This window comes from Ischnura elegans, chromosome 7, assembly GCF_921293095.1.
Source record: "Ischnura elegans chromosome 7, ioIscEleg1.1, whole genome shotgun sequence".
NCBI classification, from domain to species: domain Eukaryota; kingdom Metazoa; phylum Arthropoda; class Insecta; order Odonata; family Coenagrionidae; genus Ischnura; species Ischnura elegans.
Window position 1 is genome coordinate 90605617 of NC_060252.1, and position 21871 is coordinate 90627487.

Below are 21871 nucleotides of genomic sequence, written 5' to 3' on the forward strand. Positions count from 1 at the left end.
GTGCAGTGGAGATATTGATTGATCTCTAGCTCTTATTAAGGAAAAATTCCTATCCCAGGCCTGTCCAAATTTGAGCACGTCTGGTCAAAGAAAGCTAGCAACAGCCATGTCTAATGAGTCTCAGACGCTGCATGAGTTTCCAAATGCCCATTTTGACCATACAAAATGCCTGTGAATGATTACATTCATTTATTATCATCAACCAATTAAGGCCATCGGTATTTATCCGCATAGCCTCACATTTATTTACTTTTATATCAGCTTTTCACCGAGGATATGAGAGAAAAACAAAGGAGTAGAGCTTAGTAATGAGTAGAAAGTGTGGCAAGTATGCGATGCTTTCATGCGATATTTGTCGGATAAAATAATACTACCGGTGAGAAAGGAAGTATCGAAGCGAAGTAGGTGGGATTTGAGGCAAGCATGGGTGTCCGTGAAACAGTGAACGAGGGAGGAATGAATGTGTAGAGATAGCAGATTTCTCACCTGAGCGTTGGAGAGCCGTTTCCAATCGGGCGTGAGGTAGAAGAGGATGCCAGTGGAGGCGCCGGGCAGCGTGACGCCTCTGATGAACAGAATGATGAGCACCACGTAGGGGAACAGCGCCGTGAAGTACACCACCTGCGAAAACGGGAAGCGGCGTTTCATCAATCGGAGATGATACCCATTCCATCTCAAAATCGGTCTTCTGCTTATCAATGACTGCTACATGACTATATAGGAGACGTCGATCTTATACCACAACATGTTGATACGTGAGCAACCCTTGAGCATTTAGTAGAAAATTAACACTAGTCACTCCACGAAACTACAGACGTAGCTCAGAGTGACTTTGTAAGACTAAAGCCATTTTGAATATTTAACACGACAAATATCAAACAAGTCGCTCGAAAATATCGGAGCCGTGAATATTTTTGGCATTTTTGTTCGGCGGGCCACCAATGATTTCGTCGTTCCTTTGTTCAAGGGGACTGCATTTAGGAGGTTCTCTAATAGGCTGATTTCCGATGCCACTTTGGTCGCATTTTATTCGGTTTTCAAAAATGTCCGCGACGCTGTGGAGTGCAATCCGATCCACTTTTTTCCTATATTTAGCAATTAAATGTTAGTAATTGCGAGGAATAGCGCTGAAAACTTATTCATTTCATTGATCACATCACCAATTACCACGCAAATAAATTTCGGTCAAAACCACTAATTATACTTTATTTCCCCGTGGCTCTGGGATCACTTTCTGTCGGCGATGCGAGTGGCGACTTTTGTAAACTCGTTTACATCCGCGTCGGATGACAACAAAATTAGAAAGCTTTTTGAGGATGCTCTTTTGTACTATTCGTGGTTTTGTTTCAGTTTAAAAGAGGTATATATGAACCCTTGGTGCGAAGGGGCAAAGTGGTATAAGAAATGGTTCTCAACAGTGAGACCGGAAATGGTGTGCAGTTGTGGATTCAACTTACCTTTGGATTAGTCTGATCATGTATATTACAACCTAAAAAATTCGTTTTTCAAATCATATTCGCATCTAGCGCAGCAAAGATTCAGTCCGTTTCTCGGCGGAAAAGTAGGTATTGTAAAATATTACCTTATCATAGCATAAAAGAAAAAGTGATGCATGAAAGTGAGAAAAGAAAAATTGATAAATCTTTTCACGTTGTTATTTATGGACGAAACTCAAAGATTCTGGCTGTAAAAATATCATTAAGAATAAATCTGAGTATTTGCATGAGGTGAGTTCATTTACAACTTCTCCGATCAGTAGGGGATGTATCTTTACTATCAATTTATTTCATAGTTTCTAGACTTGGCTAGTATTAGTATACTTGTAGTAGTAGTATACTTGTAGTAGTAGTATACTTGTAGTAGTAGTGTACTTGTAGTAGTGGTGTACTTGTAGTAGTATACTTGTAGTAGTAGTACCTATACTTTGTAGTATACTTGGCTAGAGTCGATAATTCTGTGAAAATATTTACTAGAATTCCAGCCGTATAAACTATGTCCAATAGCCAAAACATTTATCAATGAATCGCAACATAGAAATCATGAACATTTAAAAAATATAATAAAGGCGTAATGTTAGTTTTTTAACTTGGCATAACACCCGAGGTAGGCATTTAATAACCACTTCGCGTTAATGATGTTCAATGCACTATCCTGCGCACTATTGTAGTTGAACGCGTGTAGTTTTTGATTTGGTTTTGAGGGGTAGATATGAACCCTTAGTGTAAAGGGGCAAATTGGTGTGCTTGGGCTTAATTTTTCTACTATGCCCAAGGGCGGAGCCAGGATTTTTCTGGGGGACACACGAGGGTCTGACAGGCAAACAGCGATCTCATATTTGAGATTAAAAACAACATGCATCAATTTTTGTACGAAGTACTATTTATTTTAATATGAAAGTTATTCATATGAAAATATTAATAAGTTAAATATATAATAACGACAGTTTTCAATCCCCTTTCCCCACTTGGGCGATGCTTATTTTCGAGCGCTCGAGTCATCGAATGACCAGCAATTCTGCCTTCTTAACTTGGGCTCAAGGCTTAAATGACTGAAACTACATAATACACAGAGCAAAACGAACGTAGGTATTGATAACGTAATAAAAATCTTGTCTATTTTTTAACTGTCTGGGGGGGGCACGTGCCCACCTGCCCCCTCCCCTAAATCCGCATATGACCATATCATAATATCAGAATGCTTCAAAACAACTTTCACAATAAAAGAAACTAAGCCTGCAGCCATATCACAGATCACTAGATTATTCTCGGCAGATTTGGAGCTGCTATAAAAATTTACTTGAAATAGAAAATAAATTTTAAATAATCTTGATGGACCAAGTTTAAATTCATATCTGAGATATTCACTGCAACCCGGAGGTTGGTATAGATTGTTGTTGATAGAGCTCACCCTAGACTAAGAGAGAAATTCACTTCATGACCATTTGCTTTCTCTGTGCTTTTTTACACTTCAATATTCTTATTAGGGGACTCTTGTGATTTGCCCATCATTAGAACCCACGACACTTCCATCAGGAGACCAATGCCCTATACACTTGGCAACTACACCCCCTTGCTCATCTCGCATGGATGGTAAAATAAAATGTGGGTTTTCTGCGTCGTATCATAATTGTGGATTCCAACCAGAAATCCATGATTACCATGATGGACATAGTCCAGATGCGATGGGATGAGAAGATAGGGAAGGAGCACAATCAGCCATTTAGTCAAGGCGACGCGTATTAGAGGAGGTTCCAGTCCGTCCAGTTGAAGCTTGATTTATATTGCCTCTTAGGGCACAATTTAATCTGTTTTTGAAAATTCCGTCGCTCAGTGATAAATACGGATCTATCTCCTCTCAATATCTTTACACTCGGGAGGAATGGCATGGAAAAGTTTCGAATTTAATATATATTAAATCAACGTATAAACTTTGGTTAACTGCCCCAATTATAGTTTATTTCCGCGTAGAATTTGCATCGTTCTGCCGTCATCGACGCGAACATTTGTACTTATCCTGAAATGTAGTCAACACGCTATTTTTTCTAAGCCTGGCGATATTGAAATATGTACGGAGCACGTCAATTGGCGTGGTGACAATTTTGCAAAAATAATTTAAAAGTTTTACGCAAATCATGTATAAACATGCATAAGGAACTGTAATAAGCACAAATTAAGAAAATAAATTATCAGCCGCTTTTAATGACTTTCACGAAAATCGTGCCCGCATTGAATTGACCCAAGTAATTGAACGGTAGGTGATAACGCATGCATTGTAAGAATTCGGAATTCTTCATTGAAGGAGTGAGAAACCAACGGGTGCAAGTGATTTTATTTTCTAAATAAAGTCAGGAACAGAAATTTGGTGAAAAAACAAACGAGATTAACTAGATATTTAATGTTGCATTTGATTTTTCACTCGATGTTAGCACATAACAGAGATTCACTCTTCTCCTTGGCCACCGAGTGTTTGTATATTTATTTTATCAATTTCTGTACCTGACTCTGTTTAAAAAGCAAATCACTTGCATCCCTTAGTTTCTCACCCCCTCTAGCCCCAAGCAGATTTAAGTGTGACGATGCCCATATCAAGAGAAATAAATCCCTAAAAATTTTGCGTAGCAGTCAATGTGAAGATTATTTTCACCGCTTTCAAGTAGAATCACAAAGGCGTATTAACGAAGTAGCCGCATCTCTCTTTCACAGCTCTATGGATTCGTAAATGGATCGGTGCATGATACATTCTATTGAGGGCATGGGTAGATACAGGCGAATCTAGTACAGTGGCAAATTAGTGAAGTTTGCCAACTGCTTCCCCTCTTAGTGTCACAACGCAGAAAATGCTTTCACTGCATTATTTCTAGAGTGCTCTTACCACTCCCCAAACTTCACGGGTTAAAAGAGTGGCAACCATCATTTCCAGTGCTTTGATACATTCACTTTTTAAGTTTGGTTAAATCCATAAATCTTTGTAATTTCTTAACTACCGATTTCAACACATTAGTATTGAGTCTATAAATTTAAATGTTGAATTACATAATAAGTTCAATCTTAGTTCAACTGATATGGCTCCCATATTTTATTTTGCCAATCCAGTTTGGCCAAAAAATATGCTTTTCTTTTAACTCTTCTCTCTTCTTAAAACTCTTTTAACCGACCCCTTCAATAGTAATATTCATGCTCGTTACCTTCCCGGAGGACTGGACGCCCTTACTGAGGCACAGGAAGACGATGACCCAGGCGAGCAGCAGGCACAGCGCCATCGAGAGACGAACCTCGCCCGTCTCCTGGATGCCCTTGGACAGCCCCAGAACGTAGTTGCTGCAAAGAATGGAAGATGGCATAATATTTCCGGCTAAAAATACTGAGAGTTGCTAAAAGTACTGAGAAAAAGTAACTGGGCTCAATTACAGTTAATGTAAAAACAGTAATCATTTAAGTACAAATATTACACAGTAATCATTTGAGTACAAATTAATGATTTTAAAAAGTAATCGGTAAAATTACAGTTAAAATTACAACAGGGTAGTTTCCTTCATCAACGAAAACGAAAGCCATTGATTGCGATTCGTTATCCACCATTAGTGTATTCATAATATACAAATTATTTGGTTTTAGAATTCCCAGTTTAGAAGAATGACAATGGTCAATTTTAACTACACTTGAAAAAGGCCAGATTGGCGCCCATGCAATGCCACCCCACATGACGTCACAGGGACCTAGTTTCTACACGAGAAGATAGGAGTTTTACATCGTCTGAGATTACCAATGCATGCATGAGGCACAGAGCTCAGGGAAACATGTCTTAATAATCACCTATTAAAACTGGCTAAGGTTGGAAAGTTTTCTTCGTTTGATAGGGTATTAATAATCCTTATCTAAGCCAAGCGCTACTTGCTAGGAGCGTACTCTTCTACCAGCTAGCAGCCTGAATCCTATCGGCGCTCATATCCTCGCACCAAGGTGGCCTCACAAAGCGGCAGCCAGAACCAGAATGACGTCACAAGGGCTTTTCCCAGCATTCATACTTAGCCGTCGCGTTTTCGTGCTCTTGAAAAATTTCACTTTTCCTTTAACCGCGAAAAATAGATGTCGTCATTTAAAAATCTATAAGCGTGAAACACGTAATCCAGGAGTAATAATCTTTCGATTTAAGCAATAAAAAAGAAAAAGGAAACCACCCTATTGCTTCTTGAAAGGCTGTTCACTTTAGAGACTACCTGGCAACAGTCGTCTTATTTTGTAACCATCATAAACAGGCTATAAAATAAGAGTGGCCGAGCTTAAACATGCAAATTATGGTCCTAAATGCCTCGAATTATATCTGTAGGCCTCGGTAAATCAGTAACATCAGTTAAGTAATCGTCGATTTCGAGCGAGTAAAGATTACAAAGAAAGCAATTTCAAGGATGAAAGCTTCTCGGGTTTCCAACCGGGTCAGGGTCTGCATTGTGTAGGCCAACGTTTCGTTGGGAGACTTTCCCAACATCCTCAGGGCTGATGATGCCGATGTCGCTGTGTTTTGATATCCCGGAGGAAATATCCCGGACCAATCAGAGACCACCTAGGTGAAGGAGGAGGGTATATATATCAAAACACAGCGACATCGGCATCATCAGCCCTGAGGATGTTGGGAAAGTCTCCCAACGAAACGTCGGCCTACTCAATGCAGACCCTGAACCGGTTGGAAACCCGAGGAGCTTTCATCCATGCTATTCACCGGGAAAAGCTCAGATTCTTCGAAGCAATTTCATCTTCCTCTTTCACCGTAATGAGTAAATTGTAAGTGAAAATTACATTTCGTTAACAGTAATTGTTACACGTATTAATTACTGCAAAAGTAATAGTTGAAAGTAATCCGATTACTTTTACTCGATTACTAAACAAACCTGCTTATAATGATGCACACCCCCCTCACGATCTTTCTTTCTTGGTGACGGATTTTACTCTTCACACATTTGCTATCATCTTGAAAATGTTAACATATGGGTATACAAATTAGACCCCGTCAGCATTTGGCTGTACCCCTAATTTTATGGTTGTACCTTCGAATTTTCTCTGATGAAGTTCAGATATGTTTTATAGAGAAACCCTGGAAATGGTCTTCTTTCTATGCTCTTAAAATTTCAAGATGATAGCATAAGTTTTAAAGGATTTATGCGTCATCAAGAAAGGAAAAATTCAATAGGTTGGGAAGGAGTTATGCGGTCTCTTTCGAGTTTTTTTCTCTATATCCTTTTTCATGCCGCGTTAAAATTCAGCATCGGGTAATTATTTATATCTAGCCTTAGTCGTTGCGGAGAACGAAATCAAGAAGACATGGGTGACGCCGGCGCCTAGAAAGTAGGAATCGGCCTTTCTTAAATTATGAGAGTACTAGTGGAACTACAATTTTGAAATATACATAGGTGGGTGAATAATCCTTTGCATTTTATTAAAAAGCTAGTAATATGAGGATAAAAAATTTAATGGCGAAATATAATTAAATATATTTTGTCATGCTGTAACTTGAATAGCACAAGTAACGTTAAAACTTGGGGTAGCACGGTTACGAACGGAATTCTTACGTTAGTTTTGAATCTTATACTCAAAATCTAAAACAGAGTACCGATGATGTCTGCTACTACATTACTATGTGCGTGCCATAAACAAGCATTATTTGAATGACTAGATTAAGAATTGAACTCATGGGTGAAACATAAAAAAATCAGCTTCCCCTCTAGGTTTTGCAACTACCCGCCACAAATGACGAAAAATGGAATATTTGCGGATAATTTATATATTTTAATGAGTGAATGCCTATATATTCATTACACAAACTTAGTCTTTCTAAGCCATAGGGCTGGTCAGAAGGTTCCATATTACACAGTGGTATATAATAAAATTAACATTTCAAATTCTAAATAAAAATCACTCCACTGGTATATTGTTTATATTGAATTTATATTACATTTATAGTTTTAATTTAATACATTCTGTAATAATATTGGGAGTTTTCTTTGAGTGCATTCATCACTTAAATTAGTCTTCCTTCGAAAACAAAAAAATCAGCGAGGTGGGAATAACAGCAAGGCTGTCTTCGTTTCACAAAGGAAAGCATCAGGAGCGGTGTTTAACAGGTAGGTATTCAGGGCCCTTAAAGCCCAAAAAAAGCGACTGACGGCGAGCGTAAAGGGGAAAGAGCGCACGGCAGTGCCCCCCCCCCTCTTTATCTCCCACGGAGAGGGGCGGGTCTGCTTTAGGGCGTGCGTCCCGTATAGGAAGCCCCTCTCGTCCCCGTCCCTAGGGACGGAGGGAGCTCTCCTGGGGTACCACCCTCCCAAGTGGCGGAGGGGAGGCACCTGTTGATGCCGCCCCCCCCCCCGCCACACACTTAGGAGGGGAGGGGATGCCGTGCGTGCCAAAAGACTACGCACGCACGCGCGCGCCTGTTTCGGAGACACGGCAAAGCGACGCACGCTCTCTCTTCCTGATTGAGTGAGGGGAGGGGGTTAATCGGGGTCTGTAGGGCACGCGAAGGGAAGAGGAGGGGGGCGGGTAATTCCCCTTCCCCTCTTCCTTTTTAAAGCAGCAGGTACTACAGAACTCGATTATGTAAGATATGCGTTGATAAGGCAAAATATTGCTGACAGCGGCAACATGCAAATCCAATGACGTCAACGATTACGTCAGAGCTCATGACGTTATTTTTTGGCCGTTCCCATGCCATTCTCACTATATGTATATATTATTCATTGATTAAAACTGGATTAAAATTAGTAATAATAACTTTGGTGTTCGGCATATGATTTATACACAACTATGGTATTACACAACTAGGTTAATGTCGCTCTCGTGGGGACCACCGACGGTCAGCCGCGCTAATGAGGGTCCAACCTCGACTTCGAGCCTAATCCGACCCTTTTCGGGGACCCGAGCTCGCGAGGGATGGACCCAAAACACCGGGAGGGCCCCCACCCATCTGAACCACGTGTAGTACATTTTGCATTTTACAATTCTTTTAGTGCTATCTACAATTTATTGGCTTTATCGTCTTCTTGATCACACCAGGAATACGGGCGTTTTTTGATCGTCTTTCTACGATGATTTTTAAGAATTTTATCCAATCAGCGATAAAAGTCCCCTTCTGACTTGGCAACGCTGCATCCAGCAACTTGGGGGTGGGGTAGGAAAGGCCTCTCGCTCCACGCTGAACAATGGCATTCTCAATTCTGGGAAGTTCTGCGAGCCATTTCTAGGGTGTTTGGCAGGGGTGATCAATAACCAGCATGCATTTGGACTCCAACATGCAACAAATTATACTACTATATGCTGTTAGAAATAATCCGTAGTATGTTGGCGACCGTAAGATATGGTTAACTTCGTCAGAAAAGACACTGCTTTTGAATTTGTCTAAAAGATTTAGCCTATTTTCCAATCATGAGGGTCCCAAACACTGGCAGCGTATTCCAAATCTGGTCTAACGAGGGAAAAGTAGCTAATTTCTCTCACTTTGTCGTCGCACTGTCCTAATATTCCTTTAATAAAACCCATTTTACGATTACCTTGACCGGTTATTTCTCGAATATGTTTATTCCACGATAGATCATTATTGAGTCTAACTGCTAGATATTTCAGGGATTCAACAGTCTCTACTTGGCTCCCCCAATAATATAGCTGCGTTGTAGGACGTTATTCTTCTTCAAGAAATTCATTACGACGCATTTTTTCCAAATTTAATTCTACATCTACATTTACATTATACCCTGCGAGCCACCTCTAGGGTGTTTGGCAGGGGGTGATCAATCACCAGCATGCATTTGGACTCCCACATGCACACCACACCGTCCAAAAAACGTCCCGTATGATAACAAACTATACTACTATATGCTGTTAGAAATAGAATATAGAATAGAAATTCAGAAACATGCATTAAGTTTTACATAGGTTAGTAGGCTACACTACAAGTCATGCAATCTATTTACGAGTTCTATTGCTGCCGTTATAATCTCTTATTGATCGTGGAAAAAATGACATTCGGAATCTGTCTGTTCTACAATCTATCTCTCTTATTTCATTTATATGATCTGATTTTCCGTAGTACGTTGGCGTCCGCAAGATATGGTTAACTTCGTCAGAAAAGACACTGCTCTTGAATTTATCTAAAAGGTTTATTCTATTTTTCAATCTACGGTCCGACAGGGATTCCCATCCGAGTTTATCTAAGAGGTCAGTTACACTAACAAGACTATCGTAACGACCTTTCACATACCTAACTTACACCATACTTCTAACTGCCAAGCATCGCACCACGCTTGGATAGCAGCAAGGTCATTCGTTAGTTCATCTATATATATATCTCTGCTGGGACGGATGATTTGTTACACGTCGTCTGAGGAAACATTTCCTCCAAATTTACTAATAAATTTATGCATATACTTCGATCTTCGCTCCCGTAAAGAATGAGTAACCCCGTTAAGCCTTGAGATTTTGCAGCTATAGGCAGCGATGAAGCACGGAGGAATTGCACTTCATTGCATGAAAAACAAAAGCATTCCATAGAACCTTCACCCTCATACGACGAAAAAATGCACAGAATAACACTTTCTAAGGGGTGCTAATATTACCCTAATGAGAGAAAAACCAGGAATAGTAAAGGACACAAATTAATGGGAAAAGGAATTAGAAAACATTGATTCATCACCAGCGCTGGATTGGCCATAACTTTGTGGAATTCCGTATTTTTTCCAATCTACATCTACATTGACATAATACCCTACGAGCCACCTCTAGGGTGTTTGGCAGGGGGTCATCAATCACCAGCATGAAGCATGCATTTGTACTCCCACATGCACACCACACCGTCCAAAAAACGTCCCGTATAATAACAAACTATACAACTATATGCTGTTAGAAATAATAATTGAATTAAGAAACATGCATTAAGTTTTACATAGGTTAGTAGGCTACACTACAAGTCATGCAATCTATTTACGAGTTCTATTACTGCCGTTATAATCTCTTATTGATCGTGGAAAAAAAGACATTCGGAATCTGTCTGTTCTGCAATCTATCTCTCTTATCTTATTTATATGATCTGATCTTCCGTAGTATGTTGGCGTCCGTTAGATATGGTTAACTTCGTCAGAAAAGACACTGCTTTTGAATTTGTCTAAAAGATTTAGCCTATTTTCCAATCATGAGGGTCCCAAACACTGGCAGCGTATTCCAAATGTGGTCTAACGAGGGAAAAGTAGCTAATTTCTCTCACTTTGTCGTCGCACTTTCCTAATATTCCTTTAACATAACCCATTTTACGATTACCTTGACCGGTTATTTCTCGAATATGTTTATTCCTCGATAGATCATTATTGAGTCTAACCCCTAGATATTTCACGGATTCAACTGCCTTTAATTGGGTACCCCGAATTATATAGCTACGTTGTAGGAAGTTATTCTTCTTCCAGAAATTCATTACCGTAAACCGGGACAACTTTGCCACTTTTTTTTTCTTTTTCAACCGCATTCTTGTAAGTTCATGTACGGAAATGGTTTAAAACCATTTTAAGCCATTATTCTTGGTCTCTACTTTCAAAATTTGTGCAAAAATGACAACTTAAGTAAAAGTTTATATGTTAAAAAAATTGAAAATGTAGTTAGCAAAGATTCTATGGATCTGGGGCAACTTTGCCAACGGAGTTATATCCAGCGGAAACCTCAATAAAACAACGGAAAAATAATGTTTATTTAGAAAACTCTTAAATATAGAATGGTACTCCAAGATACCCAATGCATTGAACGTGGAATGCTATTGTCATTCCCCTAATTTTTCTCCTTTTGGCAAGTCCCTCCAACAAGATTTTGTGTGGAGGTGCTTGGAAGTGACCAGGTGTGATTTGTCCATGGTTTCTCCAGGGGCCACATTAATTTTCCGTCTTCTTCTCTATGGCGAACTTTTGTTTGATTGTGACGACAGGATTGAAGACAGTTCAAAAATGAATCACTTACTCTTGTAGGAGTGTCATTACGATCAGTTTTCTATGCATCCGGAATTCAAGACCAAACTTCTCCGGGATTGTGTGGCACGATGTCACATTTCTCGAACCCTGATATCATGTTTGAGTTCATTTTACTTTCTTCAACCAAAGCACTGAGAATTTTTGCCAAAAGTGTTGGAAATACATTCTTTTCGATGGTTTTATAACTATTAAAGTTCCACAATTATGGTCTGTCAGTATGGCTCTCCATTTGTTTTTTACGAGGAGCGAAGACCGAAAAATCAAAGGGTTTGACATAAATGATTGGACGATGGCGTAAGAACACAAAACGAATCAATCGTCAACCAATGGCATTAAAAGGCATTCCCCAGTCAGCACAAACTAGCACATGTTCGAGTATCTCTTCTTCCTTACCCTTTCTCAATGCCGTATGGCGCCCTGGATTCTTTGTATGGTGACACTTCACCTTACTTTCAATTGTCCTATGCGGAATATTGTACTTTTGGGCTGCTTTTCCACTGCTCAATTCATTACAAATCACTGCGGAGACAGCAAGTGGCAGCGTACTGTCATCATAATTTCGATACCTTCGGCCTCCCAACTTGGTATTAAGCGAGCCATTTCTAGGGTGTTTGGCAGGGGGTGATCAATCACCAGCATGCATTTGGACTCCAAGATGCAGATCACAAGGTACAAAAAATGTCACGCATACTTACAAATTATACTTCTATATGCTGCTAGAAACAACATACCCTTTCACATACCTGGCAGCTCTTCTTTGCACGCGTTCTAACTCTGTTATTAAGCCTTTTTCATGAGGGTCCCAAACACTGGCAGCGTATTCCAAATGTGGTCTAACGAGGGAAAGTAGCTAATTTCTCTCACTTTGTCGTCGCACTTCCCTAGTATTCTTTTAACAAATGCCTGTGAATAGCCTATTCGACAAAAGCAAATCAGAATCAACACAGCTAGTAACTATAAGCATAAAACGTCAGTTGAATCATAATTTCAAAAGAAGTCAAGCGTCTGTGATTAGATGGCTGTTCCTTGCCTCCAATTTTACTATTTGCCTTACATAAGCAATTTTCCCTCCCTCCACTTTATCCCTCCCACTAGTAGGCTGCGCGCTAGGCTTAGATTGCTTGAGAAATTGAGAATGGATGTCTTTAAGAGCGACACAGAGAACATAATATTGGAGCCACACTATATTTCCAGGTCCGACAGAAGCGATAAATTAAGAGAGATGTTTTGCCGAACGGATAGATATGGGAATTCGTTTTTCACCCAAACCATTAAGGACTTTAATGAACGCTAGTCCACACTTCGTTAGAGCACTTATTTTTTTTAAAGCTGATGATGAATCAATGTTTTCTAATTCCTTTTCCCATTAATTTGTGTCCTTTACTATTCCTGATTTTTCTCTCATTAGAGTAATATTAGCACTCCTTAGAAAGTGTTATACTGTTCATTTTTTCGTCGTATGAGGGTTAAGGTTCTATGGAATGATCTTGTTTTTCATTCAAGGAAGTACAATTCCTCCGTCCTTCATCGCTGCCTATAGCTGCAAAATCTCAAGGCTTAACAGGGTTGCTCATTCTTTACGGGAGCGTAGATCGAAGTATATGCATAATTTTATTAGTAAATTTGGAGGAAATGTTTCCTCAGACGACGTGTAACAAATCATCCGTTCCAGCAGAGATATAGATGAACTAACGAATGACCTTGCTGCTATCCAAGCGTTGTGCGATGCTTGGCAGTTAGAATTACATTTGAAAAAAATGCGTCGTACCGTAAACAGGGACAGCTTTGCCAAGTGGGGCAACTTTGCCAGGTTTTGAAAAATATTATGTTTGGTGCCCTACTAAGTTTCCTAATTATCCGAGAGAGGGCCTATGTTTTCATCACTCAGACAAGATATTGAGTGATAGCCTTTCCACACACTTGTAGTCTTACAAGTTGTTTTCAGGTCTTTATTAGTGTTTTGTTTTTGTAGGGCCAAACTGAATATTTTTGGTAGTCTATTTAAGTGTCTCGCCCTTCCCATTTACTCAAATGTAAGTAAAAACTTCTGGTATCGTTCAATAGAGCATATAATTTACTTTCAGAATCGCTTTAAATGGTAAAATATTTGTTGTATTTAGATTTAATAATTTAACTTGGCAATGTTGCACCAGGAAACTTGGTGGAAATGGGACAACTTTGCCAACCGACAATATTGTTATTTCTCCACTACCAGTACACTTTTTCCTAAAGGTGCGTTTTTCATATTCGTTTTATAGGCCTTTCAAATGCCAAGACGCTTTAATACCAAGTTGGGAGGCCGAAGGTATCGAAATTATGATGACAGTACGCTGCCACTTGCTGTCTCCGCAGTGATTTGTAATGAATTGAGCAGTGGAAAAGCAGCCCAAAAGTACAATATTCCGCATAGGACAATTGAAAGTAAGGTGAAGTGTCACCATACAAAGAATCCAGGGCGCCATACGGCATTGAGAAAGGGTAAGGAAGAAGAGATACTCGAACATGTGCTAGTTTGTGCTGACTGGGGAATGCCTTTTAATGCCATTGGTTGACGATTGATTCGTTTTGTGTTCTTACGCCATCGTCCAATCATTTATGTCAAACCCTTTGATTTTTCGGTCTTCGCTCCTCGTAAAAAACAAATGGAGAGCCATACTGACAGACCATAATTGTGGAACTTTAATAGTTATAAAACCATCGAAAAGAATGTATTTCCAACACTTTTGGCAAAAATTCTCAGTGCTTTGGTTGAAGAAAGTAAAATGAACTCAAACATGATATCAGGGTTCGAGAAATGTGACATCGTGCCACACAATCCCGGAGAAGTTTGGTCTTGAATTCCGGATGCATAGAAAACTGATCGTAATGACACTCCTACAAGAGTAAGTGATTCATTTTTGAACTGAACTGTCTTTTCTGACGAAGTTAACCATATCTTGCGGACGCCAACGTACTACGGAAAATCAGATCATATAAATGAAATAAGAGAGATAGATTGTAGAACAGACAGATTCCGAATGTCATTTTTTCCACGATCAATAAGAGATTATAACGGCAGCAATAGAACTCGTAAATAGATTGCATGACTTGTAGTGTAGCCTACTAACCTATGTAAAACTTAATGCATGTTTCTGAATTTCTATTCTATATTCTATTTCTAACAGCATATAGTAGTATAGTTTGTTATCATACGGGACGTTTTTTGGACGGTGTGGTGTGCATGTGGGAGTCCAAATGCATGCTGGTGATTGATCACCCCCTGCCAAACACCCTAGAGGTGGCTCGCAGGGTATAATGTAAATGTAGATGTAGAATTAAATTTGGAAAAAATGCGTCGTAATGAATTTCTTGAAGAAGAATAACGTCCTACAACGCAGCTATATTATTGGGGGAGCCAAGTAGAGACTGTTGAATCCCTGAAATATCTAGCAGTTAGACTCAATAATGATCTATCGTGGAATAAACATATTCGAGAAATAACCGGTCAAGGTAATCGTAAAATGGGTTTTATTAAAGGAATATTAGGACAGTGCGACGACAAAGTGAGAGAAATTAGCTACTTTTCCCTCGTTAGACCAGATTTGGAATACGCTGCCAGTGTTTGGGACCCTCATGATTGGAAAATAGGCTAAATCTTTTAGACAAATTCAAAAGCAGTGTCTTTTCTGACGAAGTTAACCATATCTTACGGTCGCCAACATACTACGGATTATTTCTAACAGCATATAGTAGTATAATTTGTTGCATGTTGGAGTCCAAATGCATGCTGGTTATTGATCACCCCTGCCAAACACCCTAGAAATGGCTCGCAGAACTTCCCAGAATTGAGAATGCCATTGTTCAGCGTGGAGCGAGAGGCCTTTCCTACCCCACCCCCAAGTTGCTGGATGCAGCGTTGCCAAGTCAGAAGGGGACTTTTATCGCTGATTGGATAAAATTCTTAAAAATCATCGTAGAAAGACGATCAAAAAAAGCCCGTATTCCTGGTGTGATCAAGAAGACGATAAAGCCAATAAATTGTAGATAGCACTAAAAGAATTGTAAAATGCAAAATGTACTACACGTGGTTCAGATGGGTGGGGGCCCTCCCGGTGTTTTGGGTCCATCCCTCGCGAGCTCGGGTCCCCGAAAAGGGTCGGATTAGGCTCGAAGTCGAGGTTGGACCCTCATTAGCGCGGCTGACCGTCGGTGGTCCCCACGAGAGCGACATTAACCCACAACTATACTATACCACAAACATTAGTGGAAAAACCAAGTCATTATTATTACTTTTCATTATAATTAGTAAATTCCGCGCAGTCACACCTGAAACAACAAGATTCAACCAGAAGGCTGGCTTGGTTAGGTAAGGGTAGAGCTCAACCTACGCTACGCCACAGGTGAGCGAGTTATCAAGCTTTCAAGGTAGGGAGGCTAGTTTTTTTTCCAAAGCTATCTCGCACTTCCAGGATTTTGGTTTGGGGATGTCCTCAGACTTGACCCAGGATTTGAACCCGTGACCCTCCGGTTGGTAGCCAAGCCTTCAACCCATTATTCCACCACCCTCCCCACTGACTGCTAGAAGAGACAATATCCCGCCGAATCGATACCTCTAGTTTTTAAAATTGCTATAGCTGACGTGATTGTAAACGGCAATTTTTCTGAGATGTAAAGGACGAAAATTCAATTTATTTTCCCGTATTTTGGTCAAATCAAAGTTACCAAAAGGCGAAATACGATCACGTTAGACCAAGCATCGTATTAAAAGAGATAATGATATTTTCTTTTAGCTGTTTCGATGTTATCTTCACTACATAAGGGGTGAATATTTCCTCAAACTGATAACTTTACAAGTCACCTAGCTATTATTTACACAATTTGAAACTGAAATTTCTCAGAAATATAACATGAAAAGTCTACTTTTAAGCGCGTATGGTAGAGCACAGTTACTAAGGCATATTTTAACATGGGCCATAGCCAAACTTTTTCCTTTTACACGAAGAGAGGAGAAGTTTTATTGCGTTAAGCAAGAGCGCTCCCATCTGAGAAACACGACTTAATAAGTGGCGCGTGCTTTCTTCCTGATTGATTGAGGGGACGGGACAATCAGGGTCTATGGGACACGCCAAGGGATGAGTGGGGAGTGGAGGGGTATCCCTCCTTTCAAAGGGGTAGATTTGGAGACCTCGATCATGAAAGTTTTCCCCAACGTAATGTTAAATGTTATATACGTAGCATATTTTATACTTAAATACATTAATGACTTAAATATATTACAGATGGATATAAATAGAATAATATACGCACGTATAAAAATTCCACAATGGAATAATCATTCACTATGAGTGTGATTGTAACCCTGATTACACGAATTCGCACAAGCTGCTTTTTCTCTTCAGATACCAAGAAATTTTATCCCTTTGCGGATATTCCGCAAATGTGAGCCGCTGTTGGTTCTTAAAATCAATTAAATTCGCCAATGAGGCTAAATATTTATTCCAAAATCAACAGCAAAAATTTAATGATGTCACAAGTCACGTCAGCTAAAACATAGTCAAATATCTAAGGCGCAATAGAGGGCGTTTCTTTAGCATGTACATCTGAATAAATGCTTCGTGTACTCTTCACATCTAATAAATAAAAATTGAATTTCAGAGAGATGGGAAAAAGAAAAGAAATAAACGATTTTTTAAGTGATGAATGCAAAATAAAATATATAGTTATTTCTCTCATTCCAATTAATACCCTTTTCACCTACGAGAATTCATTTTATTTTTTACGTATCAATAGCAACCATTAATTAAAACAGTAGAAGATAATAAAATATAAGGACTTTTATTAAAAACATACTTCGTTTTTTGGTGCGACTTCTTCAGTAGGAGTATCATTACATACACAGAGGTATTTCAGTGTTTGATTCAATGAAACTAGGATAGCCCTATACCATCGTACACTATCGCAAATAAAAATTATACACCGTCGCACATTAAAACAAGTGATAACTTCAAATTGAAATTGGATAAATTAATTTTTATTCCACTCTTCTTCTCTTAGGGAGCTAGCTTTTCTCTATTTATCAATAATGGTTGCCATCATCATTTTCTTCGGACATGATGTCTCACGCAATAACAGCATTCTTAAGGGCCATCGTCATGCCTTTTTTAACTTCTAATAAACAATTTACTATTGCCTGTACCTATAATTCTTCGAAAATTATATAATTTTTATTTCCCATATCTGTGATATAAAACAGTTATGTCTTTAAATTTTATCAACAAATTTAGTTACCTCTTACATTCCCAAAAGAAGAAATCATTTTGGCATGATTTTCATGTTACAACTTTTTTCTCCGCTATGTAAAATATTAACTGGTCAAAGTTTTGCCATTCACAGTTAATTTCATAGGCGATATTGAATTGGGATCTCCGTTCCATCAATAACGGTGATATCAAATGGTGATATATAACGTATTTTTGGACTCATTTTTCACCATTATTAAAATATTATTAAAATTAAGTGTCCAAAGTAATATTTAAATGACATCACTTTAATATTACCAAAGGGATGGGGATCTAAAGGTGATGTTTGTCATTTAAAATTTTTAACTTTTAAACACAAAAATGTCAGATGATGCCGCTCGGGTTGGGTATAGCTCTGTCGTGGGAATACAGTGTGAGGGTTGGGAGGAAAAGACTCACTTGAAGTAATCCTCGGCGGGCGGTCTCTTCTCCCCCGTTTCGGCCAAGGACGTGATATTGTTGGCTATCGCTTCGCTCTCGTTGTAGCACGTCCTCTGGTAGTAGGTGCCGTTCTCCTCCGCGCACTTGTCCGCTATCTCGTATGAGTAGCAGTCTGCAGAGTAAAAGACAGTGTTAGAGGAAGGTGTCATTAGGTGGAACTGTTTTACGCTTATGAGAGCCGCGGTTTTTTTTTGCCTTGAAAAATATCTTCCACCAATCAGACTACGTGAAAATATGCATTGATTTGCCACCAGTCGCTAAAATAATAAATAATATGAATCTTAGCAAAGACGTCATGGCAAAATTAGCAGTGCCAGAACGCACTTTCCCTAACTTTTGTTAGAAGTGAAATACCACTCTGTGTGTTTTTTATTGCAATTTATTATTTATATTTTATTACTTTTTTGTTTTGGTTACGAATGAATATATTTGAAAGTATGAAGCAACAAAATTGATAAAAGTGTTATTTGACAAATATGACTTTTGTTAACCAGTGCCAGAACTGCGTCGCAACGCGTTCCGGCACCATGACACCACTAAATCTTATGGCTGGAAATGAAGTATCCAATCACAGTGCGAATGATAGAGTGAAATGATTAATTGAAGCGTTGATATTGGAAAGGCGGTAAGTCAGAAATAATCGAAATTTCGTTAATTCATGGAGTAGGTAGTACATGCACATGCCTTTGGCATTGACAAGGTAGAAAGTCAGTTGGTAAAATATATCAGTTGCAACGATTGACGAAGTTTTTACACTAATATGAGCTTTGCAATGTTGGCAAAACCTCTCTCTTTTGACCCCTGTAAAATTCACATTTAGTGACTTACTACCTTTCCCATGTCAACGCTTTAATTACTCCTTCATCAATAATTTGATCATTTAACGCCGTTGCTCGCATGATCTATGGAAATGCACAAAAAATTACTGTAATGGTTTTAGCAACACTCGTCAGTCAGAATGGACAATTTTCATCTCCGTAAAAACGCCATTTAGAAAATTTGATGCTATATTCCATTGCATTTATAAGCTATACATTGACTTGTGGCTCGCATAGGAGGAGCTAATTTGATTCAATTAGGCCCGTTATAATCTCGTAAAAAGGCATTTGTGAGTAATTATCTATAAGAAACGTCATGAGCCGCCATTTCCGTTGATTCAATACTTGAAATTGCTCTTTATTAGGCATTTTTTATTGATCCAGTAGGGGGAAAATGTATAGCATAAAACCCTCTACGCACAAAAGTTCACTTATCCTAACTTCATAAGTCAAAAGTAAAAAATTGGCTAATATAAAATATGTAAGACTCATTTCTTGAAAAATATACACATTTTATAAATATACAATGTTAAATATATCATTTTTTGGAAGATATTTCCTGATTATGTTTTTCCGACGAAAGACCAGAAGCTAAACTTGAAGGTAACCTAAACACAGGTCCACATTCTAGGTTGCCCAAGCTCCCCTTCATATCTAAATCTCGTACGTACTTCAATGCTTTTGCATGCATTATTTTTTTAAATCAACAAGCTTTGCCGTTATTGCTAACAATGCTCAAGTACGCGGCGCTTGTTCCCGAAAGGAGTTTGCTGCGCCTCTTTTGCTAAGAATCATGGGTTGTCCGTGGAGATAAAAGGTTCAGAGAACTCATGGCTAAATAAACATTGAAACTTCGTTGATTCCACACAGCTTTACATGGTCAATCGGGACCCATGTGGCAATCCTAACAAGAAATACAACTTTTTTCCTCATGGCGAGTGTGTTAATATACCATAATAATAATTAATAAATAGTTAATTATGAAAATTTAATGCATAAAATTTTTATTTCATGCATAAAATATATGTAGGATGGAGGATGATGGGAGGAGGAGGAGGATGGGAGGAAGGTACTCTGCAACTTAGAAAAATTATCTTAGTGCTTCAGCGTTGCGTGATCATTAAACTTGTATATGAAAGCACTCGCCATGAGGACAAAAGTGTATTTCATTCTGAAAATTACACGTGAGTTTTGAAATCGGTGGAGGTGTACCAAATAAATCCGTATGAAATTTACAGAGTTTCTAAGTATTCATTAAGCCATGAATTAGAAGATCCACACAGAACTGCCACGAAACATTGAATATATATGCAGTGAACATTTAGGAGTTGCGCCGGGACGGTGACGGACAACCATCCATCCCCCGCACACATATAACCACGCACATCCACTCACCTAGCGAGCTCCACTCCGGCTCGCAGTTCAGCCATGGCAGCTGCTTGTTGAGCGAGGCGAACATGTAGAAGATGGTCCACGCGATGATGAGGTTGTAGTAGAGCATGACGATCGTGGAGACGACCACCATTCCGAAGCCGAGGCCGTGGAAGAGCGGGCAGAACTTGGCGTAGATGGCGGCGGGCCCGAGGCTGGCGAACTGCCCGAAGGACAGCTCCATGAACATGAGTGGGAGGCCTGCGATGACCAGCATGATGGTGAACGGGATGAGGAACGCCCCTGCGAACACGGAAGACAGATGAGGGATGAGAGGGTGCGGACACGACACGATTCTCGTCTGGCGCCTCAACGCGAGCTCATCAAGGAGAAAGAGCCGGAACGCCATATTCATTTGTCGCTTTAAACCATGCCGTGTCACACCCAAGACCAGGGTTTTTATGAATGTCTTCCCTGGGCATGAGTGCCAAGTCAAATAATAAATATAAAACAGTAAATACCTCTAAACTCTGTCAAGAAACATTTTAGAGACATTCACTTTTTCCAAATTTAATTGCCATTTTCCTGTCTTCGGACATTTTTACTTAAGCCAATTAGTAGCTCAACTTAATTATTATTTGGTTTTTATAGCTTACTACCCAGTTTAAATTGCATACAAGGGACCCGGCGGTATCGTCGTGATATATATTATTAGTCAATAATTAGATTCCCTCCCCATTCAAAATAGAAAGCAATGCCGTTTTCTATTTAGATTGAGCAGCAGAGCTAACAAATAAACTGGAACTTGTATGAATGCTTCCGAATATTTGGTAAAAAAAACCTTATCGGACGATAATAGCTGATTGCTAAGTACAGTACAACCTTGAAAATATATACCTGTGTCTCAAAAATAAAAATTTTCTCTCTGAGGAGATACTGAGGTGAATTATTAAATTTTACTTTGTTTTTTTGTATCCGCTTTATTTTATTCAAGATACGGTTTTATTTTCTTTTGCCTCCCTCGTTCGATCAAATCTCATTTTCTCTCCTCAAAAATCCCCCTTACCTTCCATCAACCACCCACTAACAACAATAAATGTCAGTATTCAATATTTATTAACGTATTTAAGTATCAAAAGTTACAGGAGAATGTTTACGATTGCCTACGTTATAAGCTCTGGGTATTTCAAGTTGATGGCATTAGTTTTGAACGAGTTATACGTAATTAAAAAAACACATCGAGCAGGAGTGATGAGCCCAACGTATCACTATCGAATTATTCAAGAATATAGGTAGTTATCTCCATTGAGGTAATTTCAATCCGGTTTAGACAAAAAGCGACGCGGACGACGAATCTCATTAGCACTCATACAGTAATAAAAACACATCAGCGCAACGAAATGCATGAATTAAACACTGGGCGAAAGGTCACAAAAAATTACCAAAATAGGCAATAAAATCAAACAGCA

General features: G+C 39.1%; 1 protein-coding gene across 1 annotated transcript in view; it reads right to left on the bottom strand.

Annotated features, from left to right (window-relative positions):
• LOC124163041 (sodium- and chloride-dependent glycine transporter 1-like) overlaps positions 1-21871 on the bottom strand; it is a 158359-nt gene that overhangs the window by 25439 nt on the left and 111049 nt on the right. Inside the window, exons 3-6 of the mRNA XM_046539824.1 lie at positions 20427-20705; positions 18172-18325; positions 4685-4817; positions 487-621 (exon numbers count right to left, since the gene is read on the bottom strand). Of these exons, the coding sequence (XP_046395780.1) occupies positions 487-621; positions 4685-4817; positions 18172-18325; positions 20427-20705 (701 nt within the window). The remainder of the gene's footprint in view (positions 1-486; positions 622-4684; positions 4818-18171; positions 18326-20426; positions 20706-21871) is intronic.